The 24,956-nt window shown below is 46.7% G+C and overlaps 1 protein-coding gene across 2 annotated transcripts in view; it reads left to right on the plus strand.

Moving 5' to 3' along the window:
- The window catches only part of ACOX1 (acyl-CoA oxidase 1), a 153,838-nt gene that overhangs the window by 4,678 nt on the left and 124,204 nt on the right, over positions 1–24,956 (plus strand). For both annotated transcript variants that reach the window (XM_069654728.1, XM_069654726.1), the window contains exon 2: positions 22,754–22,913. In XM_069654728.1, the coding sequence (XP_069510829.1) occupies positions 22,754–22,913 (160 nt within the window). The remainder of the gene's footprint in view (positions 1–22,753; positions 22,914–24,956) is intronic.

Genomic DNA, 24,956 nt, shown 5'->3' on the forward strand with positions numbered 1-24,956 from the left:
AAATGCGTGGATTATATGCAGAAAATTCCCAGAGTTCAGCAACCCTTAAACTGGGCCAAGTTCCAGGAATCCTCAAAGAGTTTGATGTTATCCGCAATCACTGCTCTGGTAGCAGCCTCAGGGCTGTCTCCTGTGTTTTGAAAGCCAGCATAACCTAGAAATATATTCAGGGTCACCCTCTTACCCTGACTATACAACTGGCCATATGTGGCTGTTATGGGCTTTGGGGCCCATCAGTGCTGGCCTTGAGGAGCACTGGTTCTTACATTGCTGACTTACAGCCAGAAAGATTCCCTCCACACTGCTCCTTGCTGTGGCTTTAAGCTTACTTAATCAGCTCTGTCCATCACTTTCTTGCCTTTTTGTTACCAACAGCATTCACCTCCCGCACATCATATTTTTGGATTAGGCTGCCTTCTGAGTTGGCTTTGGAGCACCAGAATTATTATTGGTGAAATTGCTTGCTGTACCATACATAGACACGGCTAGTATTTTGAGCCTACATCTCTATGTGATGGCCCAAGCATGCTCTGAAAGCCCTCACACGCCAATCGGTACTTAATCATTATCTTCTTATACTCCAAACCTGCCTTGGAATCCCATTGCATATAATTGCTCAACACATACCCTTTTGTGTTCCCTCTCCAAAGACGATAGCCCATACATAGGTGTGAACACGCATCCATACGTGCTAAACTCCCTTTCCTCCCTATCTCTTCACACTTGCTGTGCTGTTCATCTCAGAAGACTAAGTTCTGGTGACCCAGGGCGGTGGCACTATGCACATCGGACAAGAATTCAGTGTTTTAAAATTCTTACGGGTGTGATTAGGTGCTGTTCAAAAGCAGACTAAGATAACAAAAAAATGTTTTCAGTGGTTTTGTCAGATTGCACAGCACCACCTATTAAATACATCTCCCCTCTTCTCGGCACTAATCGTAGCTATCCATTCTTTTTCATAATCACCAGAAGATGATGCAAATGGCATCAATGCGTGGTATCAATCCTATTAACATTAGTTTAGGGTGGGAAGGGGGTTGGAGGGCGTGTTGGGGTTTTAACAAAAGAACGAGCTTGCATCCATGCGACAAAGCGCAAGATACAGAGGACGAAAAGGGAGAAGAGCGGAACTGGGAACGGATAAGGATGGGGGACCTCAAGATAGTTAACTATTTAGCAACCTGACATTCCAGGTATCTCAAGAGAAACAAAATTATGATGTACCTTAGGAGGCAGAAAATAGATATCGCTTTACTACAAGAAACCCATCTTACAAAAGAAAAACAAGAGGTAATAGGAAAGAAATGGAAAGGGACCACAGTGGGGGCAACATACTCTGCATATGCTAGAGGGGTAATTTAATTACCTGGGTGGCACCTCATGTCCCTTCTCAGCTGCTACAATCTGCGGCGGATGGGAGGATGGTGACGGTACGGGGACTAATAGAAAACAGAGAAGTGTGCATTATTAATACATATGCCCCGAAACAAGATACCATGGCCTACCTCAAGACCCTAGACAGTAAAATAACACCATACTTGGTGGGGGGGGCGGTTATATGGTGGGGGGGGGCGGTTATATGGGGAGGTGATTTCAACTGCATGCCAAATCCCAGGATGGACAGGTCAGATGGGAAATTGGACAAACCCACCCCGTGACAGTGAGATAGTGTAAATCTAGTGTAAATATTGGCAGACATTGGCCTACCGAAACTGAGTGCTGAAGAGAGAGAGAGAATTTAGATGCCCCTGTCACACTAGAGGAACTAGAAGCAGTGATTAAAGAATTGCCCGCATGTAAAGCTCCGGGCTGGGGTGGACTCCCTAGTGAGTTCTTTAAAACATACAAGACAGAAGTGCTTCCCCCACTACTGGCCATGTTAAATGAAGCTCTCGAAATCGGAATGCTGTCAGAATCCTTAAGGGAGGCGATAATCATCCCGATTCTTAAACCTGGCAAGCCAAGCATGGAGTGTGGATCGTACAGACCGCTATCCATGCTGAACCAGGACAGTAAAATACTCATGGCTGAGCTGGCCGAGGGTTATAAGCAAACTTGTACATCCTGATCAAACTGGATACGTCCCACATAGGAATATATCAGACAATCTCAGAAGGCTTCACCGGTCATAGAACAGACAGAAGGGGAAGCAGAAGAGGTCGCAATAGTCTCATTGGACACGGTGAAGGCCTTCGACTCTGTGAATTGGCCATGGTTGATAGTGGCTTTACAGGAATATGGTATAGGGCCCCAGTATCTAAAATGGGTTAAACTATTATATAGCTCACCACTAGCCAGAGTAAAGACTGGAGCGGTTATTTCGGAGAGGGGGCAACTTAGTAGAGGTACTAGACAGGGGTGCCCTTGGTCCCCGATGTTGTATATCCTTGCATTAGAGCCCCGAGCGATATACCTTAGACAACAGTACGAAGAGGTGGAGATTCACACGAAAGGAAGGCTACATCTGATATAGTTGTATGCGGATGATATGTTGTTATATTTAAGATACCCGTAGGAAAACTTGCAATACATCCTAGAAGTGATGGAGCGATTTGCATTGCTCTCGGGCATTGCAGTCAACCCTAAAAAATTGCGCATATTCCCTCTGGGCAGATATAAAGGGATCCCGCCGGAGCGATTACCCATCCTACAAATACCCTGGGAGACTACAACCTTTAGATACCTGGGGATAGATATCTATCACACGGTGGAGGACGAACACAGACACAAGACAGAGAAGGCTATAACAAATATCGAGAACAGCATGAGATTCTGGTCTAAGCTCCCTCTGGCCATGGTAGGAAGGGTAGCCCTGTTGAAAATGGTTGTATTACCAAGGCTGATACACTTTTTTGGAAATATACCATACATGATACCTAAACACTTTTTTGCCAAACACCAGAGCATATGTAGAGGCTTCATCTGGCACAACACTAGGAATAGGATAGCCCTGTGGAAACTACAAAACACATATGACAAAGGAGGCATAAAATGCCCCGATTTTGAGATTTATTACTGGGCCAGTCAGCTACAATATGTGGCCAAATGGCTATCGGAGACCCAACAGCGGAGTCCAGACTGCTGAGATCAGAGTGTTCCCCATTCTTCCTGAAAGAATGGATATGGTTGCCCAAATTGGAGATAAAGAGGGGGTCCGAGAATGTTGGAATTGGGATGGCAAATGAGGCGGAAAGCCTGTCAGGCTATGGAGAACCCAACCCCTTGCTCCCCGCAGATACCACTAGTAGCACTAACCAAAGGGGACGTGCAACTGAGGAAAACAATACGCATGCACTGGGAATCGGTGGGCATTGGGAGACATATGGCAAGATGGGAAGATACTGGAGTTTAATGCATTGGTTGAGGAAACGGGTCTACATCAAGGGCAACATATCACATATACCAGACTGGCGCGATGAGTGAAAGAAACATGGTCTGAAATAGTGCTGGAAGACCAGCCAGATACAACCATTGAAACAATCTATGACATCTCAGAGGGAGGGCATGAGGTTTCCCGAATTTATGAACTATTGATGAGCAGGGTGGGGAAAGAGGTAACCCAGCTAAAACGGGAATGGGAAGAGGAAGTGGGGGAATGTATGAATGACGGGCTGTAGGAGAGAGCTCAATGGTATCCTACGAATGTGTCCAGAAATGCAAGGCTGCAACAAATCCAGCTATACGTAACTCGTAGAGCATATATGACCCCCCAGAGGATAGCCTGATTTAATTTCCAGAAACACAATCATGTCCCAAATGTGGAGAAGTGAATGCGGAAATGACCCATATGTTCTGGGCATGCCCGGAAATGAGTAAATTCTGGAAAGAAGTAGCTATCCGCCTGACAGAAAAGGGGATCATGCTAGATGTGGAATCAGTGTGGGCATGTATTTTAAGGGGGGGTTCCCCAGACCCCGCAAGTTAAAGCATGTGAGAAAACCTAAAGACCTGGCTTACATATTGGCCAAGCGCAGGATTGCTATGGGCTGGAAAGCATGTAACAGGCCAAAAGTAGAGGTGTGGTGGAATGACCTCAAGAGGTGGGCTGAAACCTAAACGATGGTATGGACCAAAGCAGCCAGTAGAGGGGGCGAGGGGAGGAAGAAGCGGATACATTGACGGCCTGGAGGCATTTAGTGGCTACATTAGTTGGGTCCACCCAGGTATGGTTAAGAGAGGATGATACCTCCCAAAAGACAGAAGAGGGATCATCCCAAGAGGAGGTAACGGCGGAAGGCGAAATGGAGTAGGCTCAAGTTAAGGGGGGAGGGTAAAAGTTAGGTAGCGGTTATAGCTTAACAAGATACATGCTATTTAACAATGTATAAAATACACCGCTAAATTTTGTTTTTTGTATGTTGTTTGGTTGTTATAAAAATTGTTAAAAAAATAATAAGAATTAGTTTAGCACCTTGCTAGAAACACGTGTGTTGATCACTATGCATCACAGAGATTGTTTAAAAGCTTCACAGGTCATTTAAGCCTCTTATTTGCTGTGCAAGCTTTGATGAATCATGCAGAGTCATCACTGAATCCCAGCCTAAAATCTCCTCCCATGTGGCCAGCAAAGAGCAGCCGCTCCCTGATGCTTACCCTTAGGGTGTTATCAGGAGGGAGGATCACATGGTAGGAGATGGCTGGCTGGGTGAATTCGTGACTCCCTTGGGAGAGACACAGTGTTCCTCTTATTATGAAGATGAGGATCCGATAATTCTTAAATATCTAATGGCATGCTGTTACTGTACAAATCCCTCACATGATAAAACCCAAATAACATTCTATGAAAAATCACCTGAACAGAATGATCTTTGTACCTTGGGAATTCATTAATCAAATGCGTCATCCTCTAATTATCAGTATACTGTCTTAGGTAGAAGGCTTGGCCCCAACGTCGAATCACAGTTCCTTCAGATACCATCTCCTAGCTAGGGCGTATTGAATTGACAAGACATTTTTCATTGACCTGTATTGATCCACGGGGAAGGGAACCAAACCCTGGTAATAAGGAGTACTTTGCGAGAATTAAAAGTTTGAACATCTGCACATTTTTGTTAAACTGAACCTAGATACATTTACCTTTTGCACTTTGGTTATATATGTTCGTGTGAGAGTCAGATACATTTGGACACAAGGTAATCTTTCTTGAGTTTAATTTGCTAGGCAGAAACATTCTCGTTAGGATAGGGACAGATAAGCGTGTATCTCGCCCCTCTTTAATTTTAATAAATATGGCAAACATTGAGGAAAATACAACTTTGTGTCTGTTTCTCATTTCTGACCCCTCACAAAGCTCTACACGCTGCCAGAAAGTGGGCATCTTTCGATATCTTGTTTTGTGTATCCGCACCTATAAATGCAATCACACCAGTGCTTCCAGGCTTTCCTGATCCCCATCTAGCCCACCACCACAAGAATAAAGTTATTGTATGCAGTTCCTGCTCCGGCATTTAAGTTGCTCATGCAAACAAGCAGGAAGATCTCAGAATATCCTTTGCCGGCCCCACAGCAATGCAGGCAGTAGCATACGGCGGGAAGGTCATGGCGCATCGACTGGATTACCCAGTGGCTAAAAAGAAAGACTAATGCACACCATGACATTGCAGTCCTTTTCTATATAGACCTGCTATTCTAAGTTGGGATACATTATACCTAGATCACAATTTAGGAATATATATACAATTGGACTCAGGTTTTATTTTTCTCCTCTTGGCCTCTCTTTTTGCTTACCTCATGGTTTCCTCATGCATTCACCTAGACAGCTCTTGTCACCGACACACCTGTCATCTAGCGTGGCAAAACTACTTTTCTCCCCGGACACAGGGAGTGTTTCTTAAAAACTATCCTGGTGATTGACTCCATGCTACAAGGGCCCAATTTGGCAACAACAGTAATGTACTGTCTTGGTATTGCCATCAGAGTAAAGCTTTTTGCTTTAAATCAAGATTTACATTCCTGAAATGTCATGTCTAGCGATAACATTTTATTTTATTGTTTTAAAGTGCGGACCTAGCTCGATAGCAGCAGAGAGCTAGACAGAGTGTGGGTAGCCGGCACAGGGGTTGGCATCTTTTAACAATAGCGCAGTACTGTGAGGTCTGTGTGCCGGTATGTGTATCTATTAGAATTAGTCCTTGGTCAGGTGTTGTTGAAAGAGTCTCATGTTTTGAAAGATTTGCGAAATTGGAGAATTGTGGGGGCATTCAGAGCAGACACTGGGATCGTGTTCCACAGGGCGGGTGCATGAGAAGAGAAGGATTGTTTGCGGGTCTGCTCTCTGTGGACTAGTTGCGATTCAAGCCGGTTGGTCGCTTTGCTGCGCAAGGAGCATGTGTGCCAGATATGTAGAGCTTAGCCGCCAGATACGCTGGGGTGCTACTCGTTACTGCTTTGTAGATGATGCATGCTCTCTCGGTCTCTCTCTTATATATTAAACGGCCCGCAGTATCGGCTGTGTACTAAACTCATAGGAATAGCACTTGTTCAGCGGCTTATAACTTCGCTCCCCCTGGACTAATCCTCCACAAACTTTGGAAAAAAAAAGTATATGGGCGGCTGTGAATTTTTTCGCCAAGTTGAGGGAGGTTTCTTGCAGGGGGTTTGGGGGGTGGAGCGGCAAAGTTCTAGGGGGGGTCCCAAAAATGTATTTTCTTCCATAGACTGAATGGGGAAAAACTTTGCGCACGGCTACAGGCTGGACGTATTTTTACCAAATGTGCGGCAGGAGCGGGTGCTTGGGTCATAAAGCGTGCTTTTGTGTGTTTGGTGGAAATATGACAGGTAGTTTTGTTGCAAAGAACTGAAATGTACATCCCAAAAAATGTGTGATATCTGGCTCCGCTCCGCCGAACCATTTCCCTGTTCGCTCCGCGGACAGAAGTGTCATTGGCTTGCGGTACGGCGTTGTTATGACCGGCCCTTGGTCATAGGGTTCACTCATCAAGGACACTCAGGCCAGGTACTCTAAGTGGTTATTTTGTTAGGATTCTTAGTTACAGGATCAGATGTCATTGAGATATCAAGAGGATCAGGGAAAAGAGCCCACTGGCTCCCACCACCCAGGCTCACATATTCTAACTGCCTGGGTTAGAACCAATTCAAGTCCAAACATTCTACTCACACACACCCCTCACAACCAACATTCTGCAGATGGCATCAGTCCTGGCACAGCACACATACAGGAAGAAGAGCCAACCCTAACAGGCCGCCATGGTGTATCGGCGGACAGTGCGGAGGTGGAAGGGTCTGCAAAATGTACTGTACCGAATGCATTGGTGTCGATAAGGGAGGGAACGGGTGGGGGAGGGAGAAGTGGTTCACCCGTTTTCACGCGTTAATGCGTCAAGTCGCGGGTAGCTAGACAGGCAAGTACTTTGTGTGTTGATTGGAGGCAGGTGTCGTAACGGCCCGATAGCTTGTGCCGAGACCTGTTTGCGGCAACCTCTTTCCGTGGTGAGTGGTGGTATAGCAATTTTAGAAGGGGATTGAAGGGCACATCCCATAGGTTGGATGGGAGCGCGGGTGGCTGCGCTATGCGGATGGAATGCGTTAGTTGGGCACATGGTGGCATGCGTGGGTGCAGGAAGTTGTGTTGGGTCTGTGGAAGGATTACACTGTTGGGTGCATGGGCAAAGGCTGTAGAGAGTAGGGCATGCACTCGGGAGCGTACAGCTTTAGCATTCCCACCGCAGTAACGCAAGTGTGGGTGTGCATCCGGTACAGGTTGGTGTTTGTATAGTGCGGTGTGTGCCCATTGGTTGCAGTAGGGCTGTGTGGCAAACCGATTGTGGGTAGTTTGGCAGTGACACAATAGTTTGGGAATGGAAGTGGGGACGGCCATAGTATGTGAATGAAAGTGCAGAGGGGTGCAGGAGAGAGTGTTTTCATTGTACATTATGGTAACTAGTGCAATTTGTTGCTACATAGTTACATGGCGGTGCTCAGGTTGGTAGGAGTGCTGGTGGTAGTGCTGTGTATGTGGATAGTTGAGGTTGGTAACATGGTGCAATGGATGGTGCCATTATTTAGCAGTGAGAGTGTTGACGGCCTAGACTGTTGAGTGCATGGCCAAAAGGCCATACATTCAAGAGGCTAGGAGTTTCCGACACAACCGGCAGTAATGCATTTTGGATTGTGCAGCAGTTAGCGGGTGGTGACCTGTAAATAGTGGGTGTAGAGCATATTTCAGACGTAATGGAGCAAGAGAAGTGAGCTGCCGTGCGTGCATGTGTGGGTTTGCAGGTGAGCAGTTACAACATGGTTCACTTTTTGATGTGTACTTGGCGATGGTGCTGTGAAAAAATAATGCAGTGTGGGAACTGGGTGCTGGGTTTCCATACTGTTAGTATGGAAGAGGATATGGTAGAAGTGCACCTTGATTGTCCTTGGTTACTATGGTGTGTGCTGAATAGTTGAGGTAGGGCCAATATGTTGAAAAAGTTGAGGTTGGGTTGGTAGTGACACAATATTTTGTGAATGGGCGTGGGTAGGGGTGGTGGAGGCTATGATATGTTTGTGGATTCTGTTGATGGGGACCTGTTTTCGTGAATGGGTGCAATGCAGAGGTTCATTATGTGATTGGTGGATGCGTGTGTAGGTCGGGTAGGAGTGCTGGTGGCAGTGGATTGTATGTGGATTGGCGTAGTTGGTGATACAGTGAAATGCATGCTGCCATTACGTTGCAGTGCATGTGTTCAAGGCCTAGCCTATTGGGTGCAATGCAACAGCAGAAGTGAGCTGTCATGCGTGCATGTTTTGTTTCGTAGGTGAGGACACTGGTACAAGATGCTAAAGTTTTTGATGTGCACTTGCCGATGGTGAGGTGAAAAGTCATGCAGTGTGGGCACATACTGTCAGTTTGGAAGAGGATATGGTAGACATGCACCTTAAATGTGCTTGGTTACTATGCTGTGTGCTGATTTGTTGAAGTAGGGCCAAAGTTGTGCAAATGGGTGTGGGTAGGGGAGGGTGGAGGCTGTGGTATGTTTGTGGATTGTGCGGCATGGAAAACGGTGGGCGACCCAGACCCACTCTCTCAGACCCACTCTCTCAGCAAGTCCCGCTAGTGGCGCTATGCAGGGACGACCTCCAATTGTTTGAAGCATTTCGTAGATACTGGGAACTGGGAACCAGTAGGTCTAGCCACCCTCGGAGATGTATGGTAGGAAAGGGAGGTATTGGAATTTTAGAGGTTGCAGGAGGAGACAGGGGTGCATAGAGGCCAATACATTACATATATCAGGGTCATGAAACGTGTAAGGGGAAGGTGGCCTGAGACGGTACTAGCGGAAGAACCTGATGCCACCCTGGAAATGGTGTATGATGTCTCAGCGGGTGGGCACGAAATATCTAGGATATATGAGCTCTTAAGAGAGAGGGAGCTGCTCCAGCTGCAGCATTATTGGGAGGAGGAGATAGGAGAACCCATGACAGATGGACAGTGGGATAGAGCTCAAAGGTACCATTAAAAAGGTGTCTCGAAATGCGAGACTCCAGCAGATCCAGCTGTATGTCACCCACAGAGCCTATTTGACCCCTGGAAGAATAGCCAGGTTCGGAGGCTCAGCCATACAGAAGTGCCCCAGGTGCGGAGAGGAGGAAGTAGGGTTGCTGCACATGTTCTGGGCTTGCCCGGAGGTGCATAAATTCTGGGAAGAAATAAAGACGAAATTGGCCGGTGGAGGTATGGTGCTGGATGTGGGGTCTGCTGGGGCATGCATGCTTGGGAATTTCCCCAGGCCACGTAATTTAAAACATATCAGCAAAATTAAGAATCTGGCCTATATCCTGGCCAAACGCAGGATTGCAATGTGTTGGAAGGCGGCCCATAGACCTAGAGTGGAGACATGGTGGGCGGACCTCCTGAGATGGGCAGAAGCAGAAACTGCGGTTTGGTTTGAAGCTGCCACCAGGGGGGGAGAAGAGGAAGTGGGTCCCCTGATAGCCTGGAGGCAACTGGTGACCTCAATGGCAACCCCTCAGCAGGTCAATCATGAAACAGAAGACTCAAATGAGTTCACAAGCACTGAGATTCCCGAAAATGCTCATGTTGATGACGCTGTTGAGACGGCTCGAGTTTGTGGGGAGGGAGGGGGGAGGACGGGAATTGTATAATGTGTTGGTTTGACGTTGATTATGCACGTCCTAAAAGTTGTAATGTTTGGTGTGTTGTTTAAAAATAATAAAAATTGTTTAAAACAAAAAGGATCCTGCCACTTCTGCACTGTCAAGAAAAATTTGCCCTAAATAAAAATAAATGGGGTTAGGCAGGTATGAAATTAACAGCATTTCCGACTTTACTGAATCGTTATGATACTAATCGAAATCCAAAGAGAAGCATTTCAGATATTACCAGTCTATTAACGATTTAATTCTACATAATAACAATAAAAAGTGACCAGTGCAATTATTGAAGTGATTCATAGAAATGACTTCACAAACCCTAAAAAAACTAACACCAGAGAACTTTTTAGGCAAAACAATAATAATCCCTTTTTATCAATTAGTAATCATTTTATTCATTTGAATTCTTGTTGAGTGGGCTACATGGGCGCAGGCCTCCGGGCACACACACATAACACAAAACAAAACAGAAAGCAACGTAGTAAAGAACAAGTACAAATAGATCAGATTGTCAGGGGGACGATCAAGAAGAATAGCAAAAAAAATACTAATCAGGAGATTTGATTAAATAACATTGTCTGTAGTCCCTTTTTTAAAATCCGAAGGATCAACGGGAGAGGGTTCCAAGCAGTAGGGCCATGCACATCGAAGCTCAGTCCACCCACAGACACCAGTCTAAACTGAGGCTGAACAAGTTTGAGCTGATTCTCAGATCTTGGAGAGCGAGTTGGGGTGTAACGCTGAAGTCGGGCTGAAAGATATTTGGGTGCTGTATCTAGCAGACACTTGGGTGTCAAAGTGAGGATCGTATGAGTCGCTCTGTGTTTTACTGGCAACCAGTGAAAATTTTGTCTTGCTCGTGTGATATGTGCCCGTTTGGCCAAGCCTGTAATGGCGCGCACAGCACCATTCTGGGTGACTTGAAGGGAAGAAAAAGCAGACTGGGTGCAACCACTCAGAAGGCTGTTACAATAGTCGAGTCTTGAATGTATGAGGGCCGTAGCCAGAATGGCAACATTCTCAGTTGACACATAGTCGGATATTACTGCGCAACCTATTGACAAGGCCACAAGAACTGCGTATCTGAGCCACATGATGCTTCATGGTCAATTCCATGTCGAATGTAATGCCCAGGGTTTTCACTTTCTTAACCACCGGGATAACGGCATTCAAAATGGTGAAGCTAAGATACTCAGGCAGAAAGGTTTTGAGTTTGGGTGCCAAGGCCACAATAAGCTGCTCAGGTTTAGTGGCATTAAGAGCCAAAGAATTAACGGCCATCCACTCATAGATGGCAGCATAGATCTTGTTCAGTTTGGCTGAATCCGTGGCTTATTGTCCAGAAAGTTTGACAACCTGAGTGTCATCATCATAATTAGTATACTGGACATCCAGGTTGTCCAACAGTGCCAGAAATGGAAGAATATAAATATTAAAAAGAGATGGAGAAATACAGGACCCCTGAGGCACCCTACAAGTGACGGGAGAGGGCACAGAGTGGGCGTTCTCTGGCCTGTCATGGCCCCAGAAAGGCGACCCATGAAGTGGCTATAGAGTGGAACAGCCAACCACGGATTGAAGACTCTACTAAAAGAGCATGGTCCACAAGATCAAAAGCTGATGAAAGATCAAGAAGCATCAGCATGGCAGAGTGGCCTTGATCCACAATATTGAGAAGGTTGGATTTAAAAACCAGAAGAGCTGTCTCAGTACCGTGACGGGTTGTGAAACCAGACTGATGAGTACCCAGAATGGTATTTTGCTCAAGAAAGCACTGAAACTGTATGTAGGGCGCTTTGCCCAGAATCTTTAGGAAAAATGCAACGTTAGTAATAGGGTGATAGCTATCTATTGCAAAGGAATCAAGATTCGCCTTCAGGAGGGGGGAGATCCAGACGTCCTTAAGAAGACAAGGAACAAAGCCTTCTGAGAAGGAGAGATGTTTTGTGACCCAGGGGCACAATGCATCAAAGCACATAATAAAAAGGCTGGATGGACAGATGTCCCCCTGACACGAAGTAGGTTTCATTTGCGAGACCCGCTGAGCAATAAAAGGTTCATTGCAGGGAGAAAAAGATGGGCAGCACAGAAGCGTTCGACAAGGGCAATTCACCAGGACTCGGGGATGAGTCGTTGGAGTTAAGAGAATTCCTTAACAGTTGGGTGCACAACAACTTTGTTTAATAAAGGCTTTGTGAATCGATTGGCACCACTGATCACTTTTGACAGGGGCACTCCTTGGACTAGGATTGGTCTTAAATTCGTTAAAAAGCTCCTTAGAGCTAGACTTGGCTTGACAAATTCTATCATTATAAATCGCAGATTTAGCCTTTATAATTGTTGCTTTGTATTGCAAAATAAGGCTTTTGTAATTGGCCAAGGTAAGGGGAGAGGGATTAGAGCGCCAATGTCGTTCGGCCGGCAGTTTCTCCTGTCGGAGAAGGAGGATGCTTTCATCAACCAATTTTTCTTAACCGTTTCACTTTTGACTTGACGAGATCTGATTGGTGCGAGGGTATTAATGGCATGTTCAAGCATAGTGAGAAGATGGCTAGCCACGTCGTCGGCCTTCTCAAAGTGAACTGGTGAGCCCAGACATGCAGTAAGTAGAGACGATAATCTTTTCGATGAAGCATTCTTCTAATTCCTCGACTGAATAATTAATCTGGTATTGGTGTCGAGCCCTGCCGGTGGTTTAGGCATGTTCACGTTAAAAGAAATGAGGTAATGATCCGACCAAAAGCACGGGTAAATTGTCAGATCGACAACGGTCAGGGCGTGAGATAAAACCCAGTCAAGGGTATAGCCCGCAGAGTGTTGGGCCAGAGGAATGTTGCATATAACCAATATCCCCAAAGGCCCCCAGAAGTGAGGCAGTAGACGTGTCAGTCGGGATGTCAGCCCAATAATTAGTCACCTAAGACCAACACTGGAGTATTACTCCTAGTAATTTTGTTGATGATGGAAATAAAATGCTCTTTGAAGAAAGGAAGCACCCTAGGGGGATGATGAATGGAAACGATGGTGGCAGAGGTATTATCAAACATTTTTTAAGCTTGACCATCAAACATTTGCAGTCCTCGTGGGCCTCATGTGCAATCTGGTGACTGTGTAGGGTATTTCTGACAAAGAGAGCTACTCCATTCTGAACCATGTAAGGATTACAAATAGCAGGGCTACTAATATGTATCTCTTATATTTCAATGTTTAGTTGAATGAGATGCTTATTCAATGCAGTCAAGGAAAGACCCAACATATTTCATTGTACTAAAAATCATTGGTAAAGATGGTAGAAATTTGTCAGGGGTATAACATGACTCTGCAAAGGCAGAGTTCTCAATAGATAATGCTCTTCCTTGGATCAAATACATTCACGTAGTAGAAGTGAATCTTAAACTCTTGTAGTGGAGCAATACCTATAGACCTAGTGTAGAAACAACTATAATTAGTGCCGTTATCAATTAAATAGGTGCTGCTTTTGAAATTAATTCAAACAAGGAGCACTTACCACCAAAATAACTTTAATTTATTCTCGGTATACCAAGCGTCTTAACGATGGACAACACCCTTTTAATAGAAGCAGACAGTACCCAAAAGTGTTGTTAGTAAAACCACTCGCTCTCCACGAGTCATCCATAGAATACTCCACTAATTAAAAATCTATTCTCCTTTAAGATTGTGGAAGACCAAAACGGTTTTAATTCATCCAGTTGTTACGTATAGAATATTGTCCATTTGAAAAATACAGCCGTATATTTCGTATACCGGTTTTCCAAAAGTATTAGCAAATAGCTTAACAAAAGGCTCCCTATTCGTTTTCCACTTTATTCAATTCAGAATTATTATTATTATTTTTTTAAACAGGATTTAGGAACAGTCGACTTACTCTAAATCTGTCATGGCCACCAATAGAACCACCCTGCAGGTACACCCCCTCTTGCCACCCAGGGGCAGGTTGCTTCATTCTCAGTAACATAGGACACTGGCACAAAGACACTAATAGGAAGGGATGTGCAGGTTGGGCTCAGTCCTGCCACCTCTGGCGCTTGTTGCAGCTACAGACATTGTAAGGGTTTAGTTGCATTGGGTATTAGACTTCCGGGTACAATCAAGATGGCTGTTTTATAGGCCTTAGGAATACCATGATATGCCTTTCTAGTTGCTGGGAGTGGTTGGCTATATGAGTCATCCCCAGACTTTTGGCCATGCTTCGCGTTAAACTGCTAATTCAGCCTAACGCTTACCGGCGACTCTTCGCTCTGCAAGACAAGAAGAAAACTGCATGTGAAACGAAGCCTGCACCAGTAAAGAAGATGTTAGATCTTGGAACTCAACTTTGATGTCGCGTAAGACTCCTGCATCCTGGCTCGTCTCCGGCAGCATTCCCAGTGTTTCGCCGCCCAGCAGACACGTGTTCCTCGTTCCTGGAACCTTCAGACCGCAGCACCCGATCGCCTGCAAAGAAAGACAGGCAGCATTACCATGCAAGAAAAGCAAATCGCGTACACAGTTGTAAATAAGCACGTCGTTAGCCGGGCACTTCATTACGCAGAACTTATCTTCAACGAGTAGCTGACTTCTTTAAGTTGCTCCGTAGATGGAACAAACTTTCTTTTACCACAAGCAGTCCCCGCAAGGAAGAAAAGGCGCGCATTGCAATAAGCTACATCCTTTGGACACAAACGAAGCCCAGGTCCTCGCAGAGCATCACGGACCTCTTGGGACATTAAACGGCAGCGCAGAACAGCGTGGACAATATCAATAATCTATTCTTGAACATTACAGACTATACGCTTAAAACCTTCAGAAGAGGGAAGCCGCACCATCTAGCCACAGCAGACCTAGGTTGGAGTACCAGTGAGGCAACTGGTAGAGTGCACTGGCGCCCCTAGTTTCATAGCAGGGATTGAGTGCCCACCTTCTTCCACTTCCAGGTGAGCTAACGACTATAAGGGCACTACACCCACAGGGGTAAAGGGGAAACCAGTGAGGGACAGAGGGAGCTGAGGGGTACTCTGAGGTAAATGACACTGAGACATATGATTGTCCCGCCATATTGGGTGCAGTCCCATTTGCCCCAGCCCGACATCCAGCAGCGCAAACCACACCAATCATCCAGAGGCTCCAGACGATCCCACAGAGACCAGGTAAGCGGCACATCGGTTAATATCAGTCGTACAACGGTCGGATTTCCAAATGCAGCCGTTGTTGGTACGTTGTATCTGTGAATGAAGGGTAACATATATTGCACAGCTTGATCGCCCGACTCTTACTAGCGAAAAAGCCCTCGCAGGACAAGGCTGCAATGTTGAGCAACGCAGGTGTTTGGCGGCGAGGGGGTTGCGGCGTAGACCGTGAGTGAGACAACCTCAACCACAAGGTAAGAAGTTGCGGGGAGAGTTGGCTTGCTATACTCCACGCAACCCCCTTGACCTGCTGCCCCTTCTCACTCTTGCACACATTCCCCCCCTGCCCCCGAGACCTGTCCTTCTTCTCCCCCTAACCTCCTGCTCACTTGCGTTCCCTTGCAATCAAAGTTTGCGTGAGTTCCCTCGTAATCTTGCGCTGCTCGCTCTCTCCCCACGTTCCCAGCAAGCCTTCCCTTTCCTAGCCCCATCCCCTGACCTATTGTATATTGTTCTCGAGGTTGTGTTCTCTACGGTTGTTGGCTATATTGCAATGCCTCCATCCCTGTTGCGTTCATTCTTTTCTTCTAGGTTCCCTGGTCGATTGTTCCGTTTTTTGGCGTTTTTGTTTTCCATGGTCGTTTGCTTACATTGTAGTGCCTGCCTCCCTGCTGTGTTCTTCCTTCTAGGTTCCCCAAGTGATAGTTTGGTTCTTTTCCTTTTTGTTTCTCCATGGTTGTTTGCTTACTTGTACTGCCTACATTCCTGCTGTGTCCATTGTGTCCCGGGGGGATAGCTCAGCGGCAACATGCTCGCCTTGGGAACAAGACAGCACGACGCAACACGGGTTCGATCCCCGGGTCCGCACTTAGAAACGTCTGGGTATTAAGCGCGGTGTAAATTCGTAACCAAGACCTATTCCTGGAACAGCACCTCCATGCCCCCGGGCTGTGTGAGCGCTTTAAAAATGCAAATACATTTTAAAAATTCTTTACTTCTAGGCTCTGTTGGCAACTGACTGTCTATGTATTCCATCTGATTCTCTATCATTATTCTATCCTCTGTGTGCCCCTCCTCCTTCCATGTCCCCACCCCCACACTAGTGTTTCCCCCTCCTGACTGCTCCCTAGCGCCACCCCCGCCCTTCCACTCACCCTTATACCCACCCCCCCACCCACTCTTCCCTTTGCACCACCTATGGTGCTCTGTCTCCCCTATCTTCTCAAACTGCTTTTCTATCGACCACCCTATCCTTCTCACGAAGTCTGGCAGGAAGAAGTTCAAAAGGGATAGCCTGGTCTCCAACCCAGGCCTCCCTATCACTGATACCTACACCAGTGCTTCCTCCAGACAGACCCTTACCGACATCCTCTATGTTGTTCCCTCTCCAGGCCTATGGAGCCACAGTATGGTCTCTGTTCTCTCCTTTTTCCTGTTCACCCACTAATGGTGGCACCCGGTGGGAGGCCCTCCTGGCCCCCTTCTACTCCTCCAAGAAAATCATTAATGTTTTTACCTAAACTGCACCGTCTTGGTCCAAGGCCCTCAGGCCAACCTCTTCCTTTTGATGGACGCTTCCCGTGCATTTCTACTCTTGCGGGCCCTTCTTTCTAGCTCCTCTGCCCCCTCCATCCTCTGCCACCTCTACGGCTTCCTCTGCTGCTTCTCCGGCCACCCTGTGGCCTCCTTCCTCCGCCACCCCTCTAGCACCCACCTCCTCCTTGGCTACTTTGCCGTCTCCTCCTCCTTCTTCCTCCTCTGCCCATCCTCGGGTGCCTACAACACTTCTGCAGGGCATAACTCTGACCTGTACCCCCCACAGAAGTCCTTCAAAGGGGGCAACCTGCTACACATTGCTACTCTCAACTCTCGCTCAGCTGTCAAACACTCCTTTGACATCTGCCGTATCCTGGAAGAACTTGATCTGGATGTACTCAGTCTGACCGAGACGTGGTTCACGGCCAGCTCAGTTACAAGCCGTCCCGGTGGGGGTGTAGCCTTGATCTTCCGGACTGGATCCCTGCTTCTATCATTCCTATGCTGGACTACTCCTCCTTTGACTGCCTGGTCTGCAGGCTCTCTATCTCTCCCGAACTTTCTCTCACTGTGGCCACTATCTACTGGCCAAGTCGTCCCCTTCCTCTGAGTGGGCAGACCTCTGCTACCTCCTTGCCGCTACCGCTCAACAACGTCTCCTCAGAGACCTTAAGATCCACTTGGATCCTTCCTGTCCTTCTGCAGGACTCTTGCTCTATCTCTCTCTCTGGCTCTCTCTGTCTCTCTCTCTGGCTCTCTCTCTCTCTCTGGCTTACTCTCTCTCTCTCTCTCTCTCTCTGGCTCTCTCTCTCTCTCTGGTGCTCTCTCTCTGGCTCTCTCTCTCTCTCTCTGGCTTTCTCTCTCTTTCTCTCTCGCTATTTCGCTCTTTCCTCACTCTGCATGTTGTGATCTCCTCAGACCTCCCCCCCCCCTCTCACCACTCCTCTCTCCTAGAGTGATCACTTTCTCCTTTCCTCCCATCTCTCTCTCTACCCCACAGGCCAAGCTAAATCCAGCACTGCCACCTACCTTCTCGGTCATCCGACTCATGAAGCGTGTGTCCGTTTAGGCTTTCACTGCTTTCTCTTCTCCTTCTGCACCTTTTGCTGACTCACAGCCATATCTAACCTTCATCTTTGTATCTCCGACACTCTTGATGTACTTCTCCTGTCATGAGAATCCAATTGAAGCCCAAATCCAAGTGAAACTCTTGGTACGACTCCGACCTCGTCACCCTCAAATGCGGGTGCAAGGTGGCTGAGAGGAAGTGGAGGGCAACAGGTGCACCCTCTGACAAACTCTTGTCTGCCGCCTGCTCCAAAGGCAGTACAGACTCTCTATCCTCGCCAAGAGGAGAGCACACATCCAAGCCCAGGTCTTTGCAGCACCTAACAACTCAGCCGAACTCTTCAAAATCTGCAAGGAGCTGGCCAATCCTGCTGCAGTCTCTACTGCTCCTGTTCCCTCCCAGGCCCTCTGTACGGCCTTGGCTTCTCATTTCATCACTAAAACTCAGGACATCCTGTCCAACCTCTCTTCCTCTTCCTCCTCCACTCCTGGCCTGCCTGTAGCCGCCTCTCCTCCTCCCTTCCCTTCTCTTCTCTTCTTTTCCCTTGTTCACCCCTGACGATGATTCTAGACCAGTCAGGTCTATGAAAGTCTCATCAAAACAGGTTCTTCCCTGTTCATCCAGAACGATCAAGGACCACATCGACACCTTGCTCCAGCCTTCGTCGATTTCTGCAATCACTCTTTAACCACTCGAACCTTCCCCTTCCCCTTTAAATACACCCTTGCCCCCCCCTCTTTCTCCCCCTCCTAAAGAAGACCTCTGCCAATCCTTCCTCTCCGGCTAACTATCGTCCGATTTCCATCACTCCTTTCCTGGGTAAACACTTGGAAAAGCTGGCCATCGCCCAGCTTAATCTGCACACTGAATCTGTTGGTTGACTCCATGACCACCAGTCTGGCTTCAGAGCAGTCAGAAGCACGGAAACCGCTTTCCTGAACATCTGTGAAGACCTGCTCTCTAGCCTTGACTTTAACCTTCCTTCTGTCCTCATTCTCCTCGATATTTCTTCTGCTTTTGATTAGGTCAACCATGCCATCCTGCTCCATCGCCTCCGTGATAACCTGGGTATCACTGATCAGGCCCTGGCTTGGCTGACCTCCTTTCACATTGATTGACCCCCTCAAGTCCAGCTTGGATCCTTCCTCTGTTCTCTCTCTCTACCTGTGGTGTTCCCCAGGGGTCTAACCTTTCTCCCTGGTTTTTCAACCAATACCTGGCACCTCTTTCCCACCGCATCGCTGCTCACTGCTCCATCTTTCAGTGTTCTGTGGATGACACGCAGCCTTCTTTCAGGCTCCCTCGGCCTCCTCTACTCCTTTTCTCATTCTAGACTGTCTGTCCGCAATTCAGGAGTGGTGTGCCACCAATGATCTCTGCCTTAATGCCAGTAAGACAGAGATCCTCCTCATCGGAACACCACCTCCCTCCTTTCCTCTCTGACCACCCATTTTGGGCCCTCTTCCTGCTCCTACCTGTGAGGCTAAGAACCTTGGGGTCATCTTCAACTCCACATGTTCCTTCTCTCCTCACACCTCTGATGTCTCTAAGAGGTCGAACTATCAGCTGCACCTCCTCAGAGGTATTCTTCCTTTCCCCCAGAAGCTCACTGTATCCAGAGCTCTGGTCATCTCTAGGCTGGACTACTGCAACAGCCTCTTTCTAAATCTTCCTGCCTCTACTCTCTGTCCTCTACAACTCATCCAGAACAGGACTGCAAGACTTGTCCTTGGCCTCAAGCCCAGGGATCGTATCTCTCCAGCTCTGAAATCTCTTCATTGGCTTCCAGGGACAGCAAGCATCAAGTTCAAGACCCTCTGCATCGTCCACACGGCTTTCTTGGCCCTGGGACCGCACTACCTCCACTCTCTCTTCCTAAACATCTCCCTTCTCGAGCTCTCTGCTCATCCACCTCCAACTCTGAGGGCCAGTCGCTTTACCAAGCAGAGAGTTGTGGGCAGATCTCTATCTTTGGCTGGGGCCTCCCTCTGGAACAGCCTCCCTACCTCTCTCAAACTTTAGCAGAACCACTGCCGGTTCCGGAAGCAACTCGAGACATTCCTCTTCGCTTCCGCTTTCTCTCATCCTCTCCCCTGCTAATAACCAGTCTGCTCCACACATTGGTCACATGGCCACCCTCTGAACTTGGGCCCAGGTCCCTGCATGTCCAGTGGCACCTTATACTGCCTCTTGGCTCCCCCAGCACTTGTGTTCCTTAGCTGTAACCCTACAGTCCCTTCTCTCTGCACTTATGAGCCACCCGTTAGCTGCACTTTTGGATGTTCCCGCACTGAGCCACCCGCTGGCTGCACTTTTGATTACTTGCACCACTCCCCTTCGGTACTTCTCCCCTTCGACTTACGCAATCTGAATGCCACAAGGCCTAGTAAGATGGTTGTTTTGTCCTCCCTCTGTTTCCCCCTCCTTGTCTTGTCACGCCTAGAAACACTGTGTACAGGCGCGTTATAAATGACATATCATATATCAATTGAGTCCCCCGTTACTATTTTACCAGCTCACTGTAAATATTCCATAATCTTTCAACCAGAGTTTCCTAGTCTGTTGAACAGCAATCGTACATCACTCCTTTCAAGAGATCGATTGTAAGGGGAATTTAAATTGGAACCCTTGATGAGCTGTAATTGACACTTGATGAACAAGAAAGTATGTTGTGTGCATGTGGGAGAGTAACCTTTTATAGTTGGCTAGTGGCTTGCAACCTTTTTACCGACTTTAAAGCTTAATATAGACCACAAACCTTACAAAAACTAACCTAGTTTTTTACATTGTAAAAAGGAATAAGGATACAAGATACAAAAATGGGCACATCAAGCCTGAACAGTAACATTCCCTGCATCATAAATTTTACAAACCATATGTGGCCTAATAACTGGGCATTCTGTGCAGAGTCGACATCTACGCTAGTAAGTATTTTTCATTACTGGAATTTTGTCATAATCGCCCAAGTGATCATGTTGAAAACTGGTAATGGTCTTCTAAGGGTGTCGGGTAATTTTGATAACTAGGCATAATCTATACTGGCAATGATCTGCTAAATAGGTTAAAATAAATGCACACAGAATAATCTTTTTGAATCAAAATAGTCAGTGGATTTATCAATTTGTAGCTCCAGTTAGGTGAAAGTTTCACAGTGTGTTTTATTACGTGAGACCACTACCCTTGTAAATTCCTCTTGCCTTCCCCAGTATTCCCATCCAATGGATTTTTCACAGAAGAATTGGCAGTGCTACCATTTCACCTTCTGGTGTGCTGAAGGGTGAAAGATGTATGTCTTCTTTTCCTCAGATGCATTTTATTTATCATGTCAATTATTCTATAGGCGGTACCCTGGGCTACTTTGTGTGGGAGACTGTAGAGTACCATGGGCAGATCATGTAATTGATCTCTTCTGCTTTCCTTCTAGGCAGGAATTATCTGAAGGTTGAGTCTGTGTGCTCCTGCTGGGCCACATTATGCTGAACACCTTCCCAGCCTTTAGTTCAGGGTTGACCAGGAGGTTTTGAGTTGCTTGGGAGCAACCCAGGAGTTACTCTCCTTTGCATTCTTGTATGGTTTCTTTGGGCTTCTGGCATGCAACAATGTGTACAGTTCTCTGGGTTCTAGGAACATTAACTGAAGCCTCATACTTTCTTTTTGTTTATAAAGCCATTTGCACAACACACAAATAAGCAATACTTTGTGGCACTGTTGTGGAGCTCTACAGCTTCCCCGAAACAATCTTGTCTGACTATCCCGAATCACTAAGCAGTTTCTCCAGGCCATCCTTTATATAATAATGTATAGAGTGAGCACTTCCTATAGTAGAACACCACCAGTTGCAGAACTGTGGCCCTTGAAATGGGTACGGAGGATGCCTTTCCCCAAATGAGTGATGGGGCTCGTGGGGAGGCCATTTCGTTAGTCCCTGAGGCCTTGTGGTATTTCCCTACAAACCCTTTACAAGAAATCGTTTGATCCCCTTCATCCCTTGATTGCTTGGGTCAATTCTGGCTCGTATAACCTATTGGTTAAAAGAACGTTTAATGACCTTCTGATGCAGGCAGACCATTGATTCCAGGTTAAGGGCATTTTTTTCCTGGGCTTATGCACTCCTCTAAAGTGGGCAGGAACACCAAGACTGGACCCATTTTTTTTTTTAAAACTTTTTTTTTTTAACTTTTTTTTTTTAAAACTTAAAAAAAAAAAAAAAGAAAATTGTAGGAGAATTAGTTTTAGTGGGTGCAACTGTATGAAGACCCAGCAAGGTCTTGCTCTAATGTTCTTCAAATGGACTTTCATCCGATCTGTTCTCTCAAGAATAAAGACTGCGCAAAGCAGTCTGAACAAAGCAGCGCCACCCTCAACATCCCAAGTAAAACAAATAACATTGATTGACCAAAGACCTTGATATCCAGTGTTTAGCCACCCACTTATAGAATTTCATCCTGTAAATACTACGAGCCTCATTTCGGGTTGGCGGTAACCGGCGGGTTGCCGAAAACCCGTAACACTGAATCCCGTGCCTGACTTCCCGGTCCAAACTCTATGGGAGTGGGGAGACTGAAGCACCAGCACCGTTGCTAATGGTGCCGGTGCTTCCATGAAAGGGTCTTGCCTATCCAAATTATACTTTCTTCCCTGTGTCCTGTGACCTGATTAACCACTACCTCCACTTTTGTATGCTTCATCCTAGTTATTCCACTTGCCTGTACGCCTGTGTTGTATACCTCTGGCTGATACTTTCCTCCGTGGACCTCACCCTCACACTATGAAGCACCTGACCCTCCCACAGTGCTTTGGCCTCAAATCCCTCTACCTGTGGAGTTGCTCTGACTTGTACGTCTCCATGCCATTTCTACCCTCCATTTTGTCTTTCTGAACCTAATCTTTTCTTGCGTTACAGAAAGCTTGGTTCTGAAGGATCCTGATTTCCAGCATGAGGATGCAAACTTCCTGTCCCGCAGCGAGCGCTATGAGGTGGCCATCAAGAAGAGTTCAAAAATGGTGTTGAAGATGAGGGAGTATGGCATTGCTGATCCAGAAGAGATCTATTGGTTTAAAAGGTACATGGGATGGGGTGTGTGCGCAGACTGGCTCTCAGCACTGTGGTACATTTGTAGGGCGCCAGGCCAGTTGAAGACTGAAGCAGACTGGTTTGTCAGGAAATTGCTATATTTGTGGTTGCCTCTACCAATGCCCTGTTATGGAGGCCCTGGGTGTTTGGAGTTGGCTCTGTTTCCCTTTAGGCTAGCCTGATTTGTTTCAGATTCCTAAAACTGAGATGGGGAGAGGGGAAATGATCTGTTTCTCAGATATGTCCTCCATCTTGTCTTCCTGCTGCCTCTTTCCAGCACAGTAACTGGCTTTAAAGACCTCCTTTCCTCAACATGCCTTGAGCAACGGAAGGGGAACAGTGTGTGGCAAGCATTGATGTCTCTAGTCACATCTGAGTTGAACATATCGCTGTTCTCAAACTGAAAGTTTCAATCTGGTAATGAGTGTCCATAAAGCAGATGCCAGCATCAGTACCCCAGTGTGGAGATGGGGCATGATTGACTGTGTCCTAGAATAGAATTGGACAGTGGTCGAAGTGAGCGGGAGCGGTGCTCCTCTACTTTTTTAAATTACCTTTTATAGCTCCTATACTTTTATTTTAAAAAGAAACTGTTCCGGAATGGGTTCATTTTAAAATAAAAGTGTAGGAAGAAGTTGAAACTTGCACTTTCAGGGCAGTGCACTGGACCTTCCCTTAAACGGCAGGTGCAAGTGTTTGGTGTGTATTGTGTGTGGGAGGGGTGATGGGGGTTTGCCGGGAGTGGGTGCAGGCCAGCAGGGAGCATAGTTCCACTACTTCTTTTCGTACACTTCGACCCCTGGAATTGGATCGTAACCAAATGTTATGCCTTTCTGCCGACCTTTCCAGGTGTGATATGAACCTGAAAATCACACGTCTCCAGTGTGGAACAGTCTCTGCCCCACACTACAAAGGGGCAGAGAGGTGCAGTGTGCAGACTTGAGTTGTAGTGAGACATTCTAACATCTGTTTTTGTAGGTTTATTTTCCTTTTTACGTTTTTCTCTTCTTTTTTCACAGACACTGTATTATAGATGTTTACTGCATTAGTGCCTTAAAATGCTCCAGAAGGTTGTATCATCTCCTAGATGCTTGTGCAGTGATTCTCTGTCTACCCACTCACTAGATATTATCTGTGATGTACAATTTACATACCCACGGCTCCACTTTACAGCCATGTTAACCTTTTGGAGCTTATTTTTTTACGAACACAATCTACATACTATTACCCCAGCTAAGATATGACTTCTCACTAGGAATATCCTGTCAGCATATTTACATGCCCTCCCGTGCAGTGGTCCATAACTAATGACCTTTGAGCTGCATTCACTGTGATGGTTTATGGGTTGTTCTTGCCTATAACTGGGCCTATTTGAAATGGATGAGGGTGAGCAAGTACAGCACTGGCCCCTCCCCTCTGCACACAAGAGATACTATGAACATTGCAACACTGAGGCATTTGCCAACTTTCCCTCTGCCTTCACCTTTCGCACAGTCATCCCACACTTTGCCCTGCAGCCTGGAGTGCTACGACATGAGATAGGCAGTGCCTGTCACCAGCCAATTGATCAGTGACCAGATGAAGAAGGCGCCAGATTGTGGATTAGTGTGCTATCCTTGATTGAGGACAGGGGAGGAGGGAGCAGCCCTGACTGAATCTCGTGCTTTCTCACATGGTGCTACATGGGGAATGGGTATGCATACAAACGGAGATACATGTGGGCCAAAGGGAGTGGGGAATGCGGACCAGGTGCCGCTAGAAAAGGAATTTATGTGGCAAGACTGGTAGTGAGCGATGCCTTCATAAATGTAGAAGATGGACCACGAACAAGGACGAGTTGCTTACATCAGTACAGAATGTCAAGGCTTTTGGTCCCTTCGAAGAACTCCAAATCCTAGTTGCTGTATGTCAAGCGTTAGTGAGTGGCCATAAGGAAACATGGCATACTCTAGAAAATTGCTTAGTTATTAGCCACACCAGGTGCCCAAAGGTATGTTTGGATTATCATCCGGTGCAGAAAAATAACTTCAGA

Source organism: Ambystoma mexicanum, chromosome 3q, assembly GCF_040938575.1.
Source record: "Ambystoma mexicanum isolate Mex_15411 chromosome 3q, UKY_AmexF1_1, whole genome shotgun sequence".
Lineage (NCBI taxonomy): Eukaryota > Metazoa > Chordata > Amphibia > Caudata > Ambystomatidae > Ambystoma > Ambystoma mexicanum.